General features: G+C 46.0%; 1 protein-coding gene across 1 annotated transcript in view; it reads left to right on the top strand.

Moving 5' to 3' along the window:
* Positions 1-7,426: 7,426 nt before the first annotated feature.
* CHCT1 (CHD1 helical C-terminal domain containing 1) overlaps positions 7,427-13,751 on the top strand; it is a 6,941-nt gene continuing 616 nt past the window's right edge. Inside the window, exons 1-4 of the mRNA XM_007122879.2 lie at positions 7,427-7,543; positions 8,674-8,775; positions 9,043-9,218; positions 9,653-9,780. Coding sequence (XP_007122941.2) covers positions 7,493-7,543; positions 8,674-8,775; positions 9,043-9,218; positions 9,653-9,780 — 457 coding nt within the window. The 5' untranslated portion in view covers positions 7,427-7,492. The remainder of the gene's footprint in view (positions 7,544-8,673; positions 8,776-9,042; positions 9,219-9,652; positions 9,781-13,751) is intronic.

The raw sequence follows: 13,751 nt of genomic DNA, 5'->3' as shown, positions 1-13,751 counted from the left end.
GTATATACTGCGAAACGATCACCACAGTAAGTTTAATTAACATCCCTCACCTCACATAGAGAACTATCTTTATTTAATCCTCAGAGAAACTCTGTAAGGTAGGTTTTGTTATCTCCTTTTGACCATTGAGGAAATTATGGCTTAGAGACAGTGGGGTGCTGGTAAATGCTTAACCAACAGTTTGGTGGGAAAAGACTCTGATTTGTAGTGTTTTGGGTTTCTGCTGTGTAAATACTACTACTGCAGCCAACATCCAGCTACCAATATGACATCACTGAATTTGGAGATGGGAAGAGATGCCTAACAGGATACCATGATATAGTATCTCCATCAAACAGATACAATAGACATAAAAACCTCCCAGGCAAAGATCATTGTAAAATGTACAAAAATAATCAAGAAGTGCTGAGTTTTGAATATTATTTTCTTTCCGATATAATTTATTTAACTAAGTTTATAATTTTATTTTTACAGAATTAACCTTTTTTTTTTGGCTGCGCTGCGTGGCATATGGGATCTTAGTTCCCCAACCAGGGATCGAACCCACACCCCCTGCATTGGAAGGGCAGTCCTAACCACTGGATGGCTAGGGACGTCCTAGAATTAACTTCTTTATTGTGGTAAAATATACATTACACAAAATTTACCATTTTAACCATTAAAAATTTTTTTTTTAATTAATTTTTTTTTTGGCTGCACTGGGTCTTCGTTGCTGCGTGTGGGCTCTCCCTAGTTGCGGCGAGCAGGGGCTACTCTTCGCTGCGGTGCGCGGGCTTCTCATTGCAGTGGCTTCTGTTGTTGCGGAGCACGGGCTCTGGGCATGCGGGCCTCAGCAGCTATGGCACATGGGCTAAGTAGTTGTGGCTTGTGGCTTGCGGGCTCTAGAGCGCGGGCTTAGTAGCTGTGGCGCACGGGCCCGGTTGCTCCGCGGCATGAGGGATCTTCCCGGACGAGGGATCAAACCCATGTCCCTTGCATTGGCAGGTGGATTCTCAACCACTGAGACATCAGGTAAGCCCTTAACCATTTTTAAGTGTACAATTCAGTGGCATTAAGTATATTCACAATGTTGTATAGCTATCACCATTATCTATTTCCAACAATAAACTTTTCCATCATCCCCAGCAGAAACTGTAACTATTCCTTCTTTCTCCCAGATGCTGGTAACTTTTATTTTCCTTTCTGTCTTTTTAATATAAGTGGAATCATACAATATTTGTTCTTTTGTATCTGGCTTATGTCATTTAGCATAATATTTTCAAGGTTCATCCATATTGTAAAATCCATATATAAAAATTTCATTCCTTATAAAATAATGCCATTTGCAGCAACATGGAGGGACCTAGAGATGATCATACTAAGCAAAGAAAGTCAGAAAGACAAATACCATATGATATCACTTATATGTGGAATCTAAAATATGACACAAATGAACATAGCTACAAAACAAGCAAACTCACAGACATGGAGAATAGACTTGTGGTTGCCAAGGGGGAAGAAAGGATTGGGAGTTTGGGATTAGCAGATGCAAACTGTTATATATAGGATGGATAAACAAGTTCCTACTGTATAGCACAGGGAACTATATCCAGTCTCCTGGGATAAACCATAATGGAAAAGAATATTAAAACAGAATGTGTATATGTGTATAACTGAGTCACTTTGCTGTACAGAAGAGGTTGGCATGATATTGTAAATCAACTATACTTCAATAAAAAAATAAATTAAAATATATATGTGTATAACTGAATCAATTTGCTGTACAGCAGAAATTAACACAACATTGTAAATCAACTATACTTCAATAAAATTAATTTTTTTTATTCCTTTTTATGGCTGAATAAAATTCTATTGTATGTATATATAACATTTTGTTTATCCATTCATCTGTTGATGGACACTTGGGTTATTTCCACCTTTTAGCTATGGATAATAATGTTGCTATGAACATTAGTGTACAAGTATGTGGAGTTTCAATATCATTTAATGTCTGTGTTTAACAAACAGCTGACAAAATTCCTGAAAATTTACCGATCAGCTCTGGTGAGCCTGTTAGAGCCTGTCAGAGCTAGCTCTAGCACAACGCTGGAGAGTCCATTATTTAGTAAATTAGACCCAACAAGGGCCAATTTGGGATTCAACTCCAGCATTTTTCAAATGTGCCTGATGATAAGAATTGCCTGGGACATCTATTAAAATAGTGATTCCCAGGCCCTCGTGGGAGATTCTGATTCCGAAGCTTTGAGGTGAAGTGATTTTACTCATCAGAATTTGTCTCAGTCTGGAAAACCTGATATGAGCCTCCAGTACCAACAAATCTAGGCCTGAAGGCAGGGGGTACAAATATGCTGCCCTGGAAGAGGGGAGCTGAGCATAAGTCCTTTGGGACTTTTTTTTTATCAGAGAATACTTTGAATATCAGTACTCATTTTAATGCCTAAATTCTGATACATACATTTTTATTTTTATTTTATTTATTTTTTAGAGATGACTTTTAAAAAATTAATTATTTTTGGCTGCATTGTGTCTATGTTGCTGTGTGGGCATTCTCTAGTTGCGGCTAGCGGGGGCTACTCTTCATTGCGGTGCGCAGGCTTCTCATTGAGGTGGCTTCTCTTTTTGCAGAGCACGGGCTCTAGGCGCGTGGACTTCAGTAGTTGTGGCACGTGGGCTCAGTAGTTGTGGTTCGTGGGCTCTAGAGTGCAGGCTCAGTATCTGTGGCACACGGGCATTGTTGCTCCACGGCATGTGGGATCTTCCTGGACCAGGGCTTGAACCCATGTCCCCTGCATTGGCAGGTGGATTCATTTCATATGAATGAAACCCCATATTCATTATTTTTAAAAATGCAGATAATATGCAAATAAAGTGAAAAATCACCCTCAATATTTTGAAGTGTAGCCTTCAAAACTTTTTTCTATGTGCATATAAATACCTACAAAAATGGGATCATACCACACTATCAAATTACCCATTAAAGTTTTCACAGAACTAGAACAAATAATCCTAAAATGTACACAGAACCATAAAAGACCCAGAATTGCCAAAGTAATCCTGAGTAAAAAGAACAAAGCAGGAGGCATAACCCTCCCAGACTTCAGACAATACTACAAAGCTACAGTAATCAAAAGAGCATGGTACTGGCACAAAAAGAGACATATGGATCAATGGAACAGAACAGAGAGCTCAGAAATAAACCCACACACCTATGGTCAATTAACCTTTGACAAAGGAGGCAAGAACATACAATGAAAAAATGACAGTCTCTTCAGAAAGTGGTGTTGGGAAAGTTGGACAACTGCATGTAAATCAATGAAGTTAGAACACACCCTCACACCATACACAAAAATAAACTCAAAATGGCTTAAAGACTTAAATATAAGACATGACACCATAAAACTCCTAGAAGAGAACATAGGCAAAATATTCTCTGACATAAATCATACTAATATTTTCTTATGTCCGTCTCCCAAGGCAATAGAAATAAAAGCAAAAATAAACAAATGGGAACTAATCAAACTTACAAACTTTTGCACAGCAAAGGAAACCATAAACAGAACAAAAAGACAACCTATGGACTGGGAGAAAATTTGCAAATGATGCAACCAACAAGGGCTTAATTTCCAAAATATACAAACAGCTCGTACAACTCAACAACAAAATAACAAACAACCCAATCAAAAAATGGGCAGAAGGCTTAAATAGACATTTCTCCAAAGAAGACATACAGATGGCCAACAGGCACATGAAAAGATGCTCAACATCACTAATCAATAGAGAAATGCAAATCAAAACCACAATGAGGTATCACTTCACACCGGTCAAAGTGGCCATTACAAAAAAATCTACAAATAACAAATGCTGGAGATGGTGTGGAGAAAAGGGAACACTCCTACACTATTGGTGGGAATGTAAATTGGTATAAATGGAAAATGGTATGGACGTTCCTCAAAAAACTAAAAATAAAGTTGCCATATGATCCAGCAATCCCACTCCTGGGCATATATCTGGATAAAACTATAATCCAATAAGATACATGCACCCCTATGTTCAAAGCAGCACTACTCACAATAGCCAAAACATGGAAACAACCTAAATGTCCATCGACAGATGAATGGATAAAGGAGATGTGGTGGGCTTCCCTGGTGGCGCGGTGGTTGAGAGTCCACCTGCTGATGCAGGGGACGCGGGTTCGTGCCCCGGTCCGGGAAGATCCCACATGCCACAGAGCAGCTGGGTCCATGAGCCATGGCCACCGAGACTGTGCGTCTGGAGCCTGTGCTCCACAATGGGATAGGCCACAACAGTGAGAGGCCCGCATACCGCAAAAGAAAAAAAAAAAAAAGATGTGGTATACCATGGATATATGATGGAATATTACTCAGCCATAAAAAAAATGCTATTTGCAGCAACACAGATGGACCTAGAGATTATCAAACTAAGTGAAGTAAGTCAGAAAGAGAAAGGCAAATATCATATGATATCACTTATATGTGGAATCTAAAATATGACACAGGGACTTCCCTGGTGGTGGAGTGGTTAAGAATCTGCCTGCCAATCCAGGAGACATGGGTTTGAGCCCTAGTTTGGGAAGATCCCACCTTGGAGCAACTAAGCCCCTGCGCCACAACTACTGAGCCTGCGCTGTAGAGCCCATGAGCCACAACTACTGAGCCCACGCGCCACAACTACTGAAGTCCATGCGCCTAGAGTCCGTGCTCCGCAACAGGAGAAGCCACTGCAATGAGAAGCCCATGCATCGTAACGAAGAGTAGCCCTCGCTCGCCGCAACTAGAGAAAGCCCGCATGCAGCAGTGAAGACCCAACGCAGCCAAAAATAAATAATAAATTTAAAATAAATAAAGTATGACACAAATGAACTTATCTATGAAACAGAAACAGACTCACAGACATAGAGAACAGACTTGTGGTTACCAAGGGGGAGGGTGTGTGGGAGAGGGATAGACTGGGGGTATGGGATTAGTAGATGCAAACTATTACATAGAGAATGGATAAACAACAAGGTGCACAATACAATATTCAATATCCCATGATAAACTATAATGGAAAAGAATATGAAAAAGACTGTAAATATATGTATAACTGAATCACTTTGCTGTACAGAAGAAATTAACAAAACATTGTAAATCAACTATACTTCAATAAAATAAATTTTAAAATAAATGGGATGGGGCTTCCCTAGTGGCGCAGTGGTTGAGAGTCCGCCTGCCGATGCAGGGGACGCGGGTTCGTGCCCCGGTCCGGGAAGATCCCACATGCCACGGAGTGGCTGGGCCCGTGAGCCATGGCCGCTGAGCCTGTGCGTCCAGAGCCTGTGCTCCGCAATGGGAGAGACCACAGCAGTGAGAGGCCCATGTACCACAAAAAAAAATAAAAATAAAAATAAAATAAAATAAATGGGATCATACCATACATGCTGTTCCAGTTCCTGTTTTCCATGTCATTAAATACAGATATAGATTAGCAATTTAAAATTTTAATCCATATTTAATTTAAATTTATTCTTATAAATTTAATTTGGTAGGGTAGTATTTTAATAATTAGTAGTATTCTAGTAGTAAAGTTTTTTTGTTTTTGTTTTTGTTTTTTGGCTGTGTTGGGTCTTTGCTGCTGCGCGCAGGCTTTCTCTAGTTGCTGTGAGCCAGGGCTACTCTTCATTGAGGTGCACAGGCTTCTCATTGCAGTGGCTTCTCTCCTTATGGAGCAAGGGCTCTAGGCGCACGTAGGCTTCAGTAGTTGTGGCTCGCAGGCGCCATAGTTGTGGCTCTCGGGCTCTAGAGCACAGGCTCAGTAATTGTGGCGCACGGGCTTAGTCGCTCCGCGGCATGTGGGATCTTCCCGTGTCCCCTGCATTTGCAGGCGGATTCTTAACCACTGCGCCACCAGGGAAGCCCAGTAAAGTATTTTTTTAATTAATCTTAACCTTAATATTACAGTAGTATTTTTAAGTATGATTGTGCCACAGTGTAGTTACCCTTTCCTATGGATTACACTTCAGTTGTTTAAAAATTGTCACCACTCTAACAGTCTTCATACATATATGTCTCCGTAGGGCTAATTCCTAGAAGTAGAATTTGTGAGTCAAAAGGAATGCATATTTAACATTTTAAATTACATTTTTTTTTTACTAATTATTACTCCCAATAGAAGTTTGTAAAAGAGCTCCTTTCCCCTCACTCTTGCCAGTGTAATTATCCTTCTTAACAGACGCAAAAATAATCTTGAATTGATGCTCCAGTTTGGAGACAAAGCCACCTTGTCCCCTAGGAACGTCAGGAGCTAAATGTCCCTGTCAAACGCGGCTACTGCTGCCAGATGGCGAGAGGGAGACCTGGGAGGACCGTGCCGCAGCCTCAGCCCGGGCTGGGTTGGCCAACGGCCGTCCGACCCAGTGCCCGCGAAGGCAGGGGAGGTAGAGGGCCAAACGGAGGGTGGAAAACGGGACCCGGGCCCAGAGGACAGAAAGGCAAGGGCCAGAAGAGGGAGTTCCGCGATCCAAAGAAGAAGATGCGGGTCAGGTGAAGGAACTGAGGCCGCACTGTCTTACCAGCGCCCCGAGCCGCTGTGAGCCCTGAGCGGCCATCAGGGCCGCGGTAGGGGTGAGGGGGCGGCTTGGACCCGTGCCCCCGAGCGCCTCCGAGGACCTCCCCGCGACCTCTGATCCACCCGAGGGCGACGCAGGAGGGAAAAGCCAGGGCGGTCGGAATCCGACCCTGACCCTCGCGCCCCACCTAGTGGCGGCGGACCCAAGGCAATTTACGGGACCTCTGTGCGTCTCAGCTAGTCTTCTATGAATGCGGATCACTGCTGGGACCTCCCCCGGGGAAGACTGTTGGGAGCGTTAATTGAGATAATACATGGTGGCTAGTATTTCTATACACCTCTCTAGAAACACCACCACCACCCAACACAACGGGCTCCTTCCCTTCCTGGAGATTACGGGGGATGGAAGAGAAGATCTATCCCAGGACAGATTTACAGTGTTCCCTTCTCCCTACACCCTCTAGTCCATCGTCCCCAGTCGGGAAAGGGATGTTACAAAACCTGGTCCTCACTCTTGGGAAGCCCACGCTGTAACTGAAGGGGCATGAATGGTACACACGCAGGAAAATGATTTCAAAAGCCTTACCCGGCTTCAAAATGGACAGCATCTGACAGTTCTCTTGGGAGAAGGGGTGCCAGCCCCTCCTGTCCAGCTGTGCGCTCTGACAAAGTCCGGGGTCTACCTGGCACAACCTGCTCACTTTCCTAGGCCAGTCGCAGTTGAAGGAGAGGCTGGTCACGCGGGGAACGAGGGCCGGGGAGGGGGAGGGGCACGGCGCTCTGTGTTGGCAGTTGCCATGGTTTTGCTCCGAGTTCTGAGTGCCAACCTGCCCACTCCCTGAGACACTCAGGTCCCAGAAGCAATAGGTCAGAAGCCCGAGGGGGCTGAGGAGTGCTACCTCTGGAGCCCATCAGCACATCTGTTGAGATGGAAGCCTCAGATGCGCAGGGGGGTGAAGGGGACCAGCCACTAGAGAAGGTGCAGTGGGGTTGGAGATGTGAGGGAGGAAGGAAAGGAGGGCCCTGGAGGGGCTGGTTTGGGAAGGCAGAGAGTATGAAACTCAAGGAAGGAGAGAAGAAAGAAAAAGGGTGAGGTACACGAGTTGGCAAGAGACTGAAAGAACAAGAGAAGGTTAATTCATTCAGACAGATGTTTATCAAGGACATATAATACCTGGCAAGATGATGGGAAGGTTCTCGGCAAGATGATTGTTGTTTATGAAGATACACAGGCTCGGGTGTGTGTGTGTATGTGTGTGTGCACATGCCTTATGGTCTGTGAGGTCTGCCTGATTTGTGTGGTGTGGTTATGGAATTGATCAGCCAGAGTCCCCTCTCTCTCGGGTCTGGAGGAGCCTGTGTCCCATTCCCTCTCCATCTTTCTCCCTCCCTTTCCCTGGTCTCTCCCTTCAGAGTGGTCTGGGCCTGGATCTTCCTTGTGCCCCCTGAACACAGGCAGGAATTAATGCTCACTTTTCTGAGAGGCTTTTGAAAGGTCAGGTGTAAATCCTGTGTCAGTCTAATCCTGTGCTCTGACTTCAAGTATTATTCCACAGTCACTTCGTCGTTTAATTTTCAGCTTTTTTTTTGCCCCAGCTTGCTGTCAGAAAGTTCCTTCTCATTATCCGCATCACCGTCATATACTTTCTGAGTGCCCAGCCCGTGGGCCTGGGATTTAGGCACTCAATAAGTGCTGAATGAATGAGTAAATGAGTCCCTAATCATCCCCCACAAGGAGTTACTTAAACTTCTTGGTGCGGTTAGTGTTCTCATCTGTAACCAGGAATAATGATTTCTAGCCTCACAGAATCTGTGGGAGAATAAAATGAGTTAATGTTTATCAAGTGCTTTGCAAAGTTAGCTAGTATACTGTGCTATAATTATTATAGAAGAAATGGGTCGGGCGTTCTAGGTTTTCTAAGCAGGGATTCTCAGAGATGGTTTTCTTTGCCCGGGGCTCACTCGCCTGAGTGCTGGCTCAAGGATGAGGTCACTGGGAAAATGGAGAAGGGCTTTGGCTGGCATCTGGACCAGTGGTTGCCCAGCACTGCCCCTCAGGAGCAGTAGCCCAAGCGCCCCCAGCTGACTCCTGCCCCTGCCTCCTCCCAGGGGACAGATGCACCCTGCTTAGAGGGGAGCTCCAGCACCATCCCTGCCAGAGACTCACTTGTGTGCCAGGCCAAGGGCCTGGGCCAGGACACCTTCAAAATTGTGAGTAAGGGGCCAGCCCAGGACCCCGTCCCCTGTTCCCCATAGGTCAGGAGAGCTGGGTCAGAAATTGGCAGGCCTTAGACTTATAGTTCACAGCCCCACTTGACACACTCTTGGGAAGGAAGTGGGGTAAGAGGTTGTCGGGAGGCTCCTCAACACTTCCTGGGCCATAAGGGTTGCAGCTGGGCCAACCTGCTGGCTCTGTGGGGCTGCCCAGCTGCCTCTTCTTTTTCCCGTGGTCCCTCACTTCACCTGTTGCCTCCTAAGTGTAAAGAATATCTAAGGCCGCTGAAGAAGTTCCTGCGAAAGTTGCACCTGCCCAGGGACCTTCCCCAGAAGAAGAAGCTAAAGTACATGAAGCAGAGCCTGGTGGTCCTAGGGGACCACATCAACACCTTTCTGCAGCACCACTGCCAAGCCTGGGAAATCAAGCACTGGAGGAAGTAGGGCAGCCTCCTTACCCTTACCACTACACTCACTCCTGGGCCGACCCCTCTAGAATCAAGGTCACACCTTAGTGAAAATCTCCTAGTCCTTCATCTTAGTGTGGAAGAGTCAGGATCCTGGAGTGAGCATGGTGAAGGGGGAGGGGGAGAACAGGGTCCGCTAGTGACTCAGGGCAGCACTGAGTGGACAAAGAACTCTCCTGACCCCAGGGGGAATGGCCTCTGATCGAATAACTGCTGTGTGGTGTGCGGGGCTCCTCACCGATACAGGGTATCCAAGGTCTGGCAAATCCCCTTTACTCCATGTCCCCAACCAAAAACTAAGGAGGCAGCATTTCCCCCTGGGTGGTCCTGGCCACAGGACAAATGCTGGAGGGAGAGGGGCTGTGCTCCGCCCCCCTCAGCCTCGGGCTTGGACTTCTCCCCTGCAGGATGCTCTGGCGATTTGTCTCCCTCTTCTCGGAACTGGAGGCGAAGCAGCTTCACAGGCTCTACAAGTATACCAAGAACAACCAGACGGCCAAGTGCCCGGTGAAGTTCCTCCAGGGTCCAGCCGAGGGTTGGTTGATGTGTTCTTAAATTGTGAGGGGAGGCCTGCAACTGGAGGGCGGCATGTGGGATGTGGGATGTTAATTCCCCAACCAGGGATCAAACCGGCGCCCCCTGCCGTGAAAGCCGGGAATCCTAACCACGGGACCACCAGGGAATTCCCTGAAGGGCCCTCTGATACAGCCAGCACCCCTCAGTCGCTTCCACACTCACTGCCTGAGGAAGACGCCACTGCCCCTGCGGTGGGCACAGAGTGGGGCTGAAGAGGGCAGAGACTCAGCTTCAGGTTCTAGATATTTATTCATCCTCCTCACCCACACCCTGATGTGAACAGGGACAAGGACTGTTCACAGTCCTTGGGGAGCCATGGGAAGGGATGATTGAGGCCAGGCAGAAAGGCACGGCCAGCTTGGGGAAGACTCTGGAGACTGTTGCAGAGGACAGAGGACAGAGGACAAATTCCTGGGCAGGGACTCCCCTGGTGGTCCAGTTGTTAAGACTCCGAGCTGCCAATGCAGGGGGGCGTGGTTCGATCATTGGTCGGGGAACTAAGATCCCACGTGCCATGAGGCATGGCCAAATAATTAAAAAAAAAAAAAAAAAAAAAGTTCCTGGGCAGGCTTTGTCCAAAAACAGTGCTTCTCAAACATTTTGGTCTCGGGTCACTTCTACCCTTTTAAAAATCATTGGGAACCCCCCAAAACATGCATTCCTGTAGGTTACATCTATTGATATTTATTTGCCCTACTAGAAATTAAAGCTAAAGAAATAATTCAAAATATGTATTTACTAATTCATTTAAAAATAAAAACAAGGAGTCCATTATATATTAACATAACTTTTATGAGAGTTAACTATATTTTCCAAAACAAAAAAATTTAGAGAGAAGAGTGGCATCGTTTGACATTTTTGCAAATCTCTTTAGTGTCTGGCTTAATAGAAGACAGCTGGATTCTCATATCTGCCTCTGCTGAATCTCTTATGATATAATGATTTGGTTAAAGTGCATGAAGAAAAACCCAGCCTCAGACAGATATATAGTTAAAAGAGAGGAGTATTTTATTAGTGTTTTCAGATAATTGTGGATATTTTTCTTTGATGCCATACCAAAACTCAGAAAGTAGCAGTTACTTAATTGCAGTGGGGAATCTGAAACCATATTGATGAATGTTTTAAAATAGAATTTAAAAACATTCTTTTAATTAATTTTTTTTTTATTTTTGGCTGCGTCGGGTCGTGATTGTTGGGTGTTGGCTGCTGTGCTCGGGCTTTCTCTAGTTGCCGCGAGAGGGGGCTACTCTTCGTTGCGGTGCGAGGGCTTCTCATTGTGGTGGCTTCTCTTGTTTCAGAGCTCAGGCTCTAGGCGCACGGGCTTCAGTACTTGTGGCACGTGGGCTCAGTAGTTGTGGCTCACGGACTCTAGAGTGCAGGCTCAGTAGTTGTGGCACACGGGCTTAGTTGCTCCGTGGCATCTGGAATCTTCCTGGACCAGGGCTCGAACCCGTGTCTCCTGCACTGGCAGGCGGATTCGTAGCCACTGCACCACCAGGGAAGTCCCATCTCTGCATTTCTCTTTCTGTCCATTTTCCTTCCCCCTCTCCACTTTTTCTTTTCTCTTTTTCGCCCTTTCCCCACAGGTATGCTCATTATAGAAAGTTTGAAATGTACAGATAGTATAAAATAGAAGAGAGGAAAATTACCCATCACCCACAGGCATGACTATTAACATTTAGGTGTGTTTCCTTCACTGTTCTGTTTCATCCCAACCCCCCAACCCGGAGGTCTCAGGAAACATACCTTTTTCAGTTAACATGTAAACAAAGCACTTTCCCATACAACCAGAAGCAGAGCAGAGATGTTTCTAGAGGCTAAGAGCAGGGACTCCCAGGAAGTGTCCAAGCAGCAGCAGAATGCCCCCTCTTAGCGTTGGCAGGGTATGGGCGGAGGAGGGGTTCATTCCACCAGGGAGGAGGCCGTCCAGCCAGCTGGCCTGGGAACCGCCTTCCCGGCAGCCTTGGCCTCAGCAGTGACTGCGCGGCCTGGCTCCCTGGACAGAGGGTGTGGGATTAGGGGACAGAGACTCTTCAGTGAGACGGACCCCAGCCAAGGTTGGAACCTATGAAGGCCCCTCCTGTGCACTGAGGTGCAGAGAGGTGTTGGACCACCTACCTCTCACCCTTCTGGAACTGGCTTCTTGCTTAGCTCCTGGGGGAGAAAATGAAGGCAAAATGTAGCCTAGGACCGCAGAGCATGGTCCTAAACTGGACTCAGGTGTTCCTCTGAAGGCCGGGCTGGCTGGGGCAGCCCTCAGGGCGTCTTCACCAGTCACAGCTGGACCAAGTGGGAGGGGAGGAGTGAGGATGGGTCAGCTACAGAGGGCCCAGGTCAGGCAGCTACCGAGACCCAGAACTCTGCCTGGGCTCTGCGGGGGCCCGTGGCCCCAGTGCCTATGGTTTAAATTGAGGAAGTAAAACATACAGTGGAATGAAGGCCAGTCCATCATTAAGATGATTTAGGCCAGGTACTTCCCTGGTGGCGCAGTGGTTAAGTCTCTGCACTCCCAATGCAGGGGGCCCAGGTTCAATCCCTGGTCAGGGAACTAGACCCACATGCGTGCCACAACTAAGAATTCACATGCCACAACTAAGGAGCTGGAGAGCCTCAATTAAGGAGCCGGAGAGCCGCAACTAAGGAGCCTGCCTGCCACAACTAAGACCCGATACAACCAAATAAATAAAATTAATTAATTGATTTAAAAAAATGATCTAGGCCAAGCTGTCCATGAATCAGATGAGGATAGTGAGGTGCAGGCTTTTGGGCCAGGGTCTCCCTGTACCAAGAGCTCTGTATCTCTCAATTTCACCCAAACCCTGCAGCATCCTGATGAGATGGGCATTATTATCCCCCTCCTACAAATGGGCAATCTCAGGATACAGGGTAAAGGGTAGGTCTGGAGGAGGTAGGTTTGGGACAGGATTTAAAGAAAGGAATAAGGAGAGGGAGGGGGAAGGGGAAAGAGGTGGGAGGGACGTGTGCGTGGAGGTGAGGGGGCAGTGAGTAGACAGGCTGGGCTCAGGGGTGAATGGCCGAGCACATTGCAGAGGTGCAGGCTGGCGGGTAATAGGAAAAAGGCTTGGATGGTGGGCTAAGAAATTGGGCTTGAAATTGTAATTTTAAAATAACATTTTATGACAAACATAAGCATATCCTAGAAAATTAGATAATACAGATCAGGAAAAAATAAGAAAATATAAACATTGTCATCCACAGTTAGCACTTTCCAGATGTTTTTTATGCATATAAATACCTGTATTAAACCAAAATGAGACCGTGCCATATATAGGATTTTGATTTGAACTTGCTTTTTTCAGTTAATTAAAGAAACCTTCCATGTTAACATCTTCATTTCATCTAATTATTGGATTAAATACTCCATTTTCAAATTTTCCCAGCAAAGATATCTTTTGCACTGGTTTCCCAAACCATGTGTTTCACCTGGTATGTCTCTTAAGCCTCTTTTAACCTAACCGAGTCCCCTTTTTTACACCCTGGCCTGTTGAAGAGATCAGGGTATTCTGCAGAATGTTCCAATTTCTGCTTTTTTCTTCTTGCTTCCTTTTGGTATCTTTGAAGCTTGTTCCTCTATCCAGGAGCAGGATTGTAGGTCAAGAGCCTCGATGAATTCATGTTAAACATGTTTTTGGCAGGGATATGTTACAGACGAGGCTGTGTTTTTCACATTGTGTTACATGAGATAACAAATACTACCTGGTAGAGCCACCATGACTGAGTGAATCACCAAGTCTATCGTGCAATGAAAAGTGACCTGCATGGTGTTTCTTGGGCACCATGTTCATGAGTCAGTTCTTTTTTTTTTTTTTTTTTTTTTTTTTTGCGGTACGCGGGCCTCTCACTGTTGTGGCCTCTCCCGTTGCGGAGCACAGGCTCCGGACGCGCAGGCTCAGCGGCCATGGCTCACGG

The sequence above is a fragment of the Physeter macrocephalus genome, chromosome 14 (assembly GCF_002837175.3).
Source record: "Physeter macrocephalus isolate SW-GA chromosome 14, ASM283717v5, whole genome shotgun sequence".
Lineage (NCBI taxonomy): Eukaryota > Metazoa > Chordata > Mammalia > Artiodactyla > Physeteridae > Physeter > Physeter macrocephalus.
Note: the sequence above shows the minus strand (reverse complement) of the source record. Positions and strands in the feature narration are given on the sequence as shown.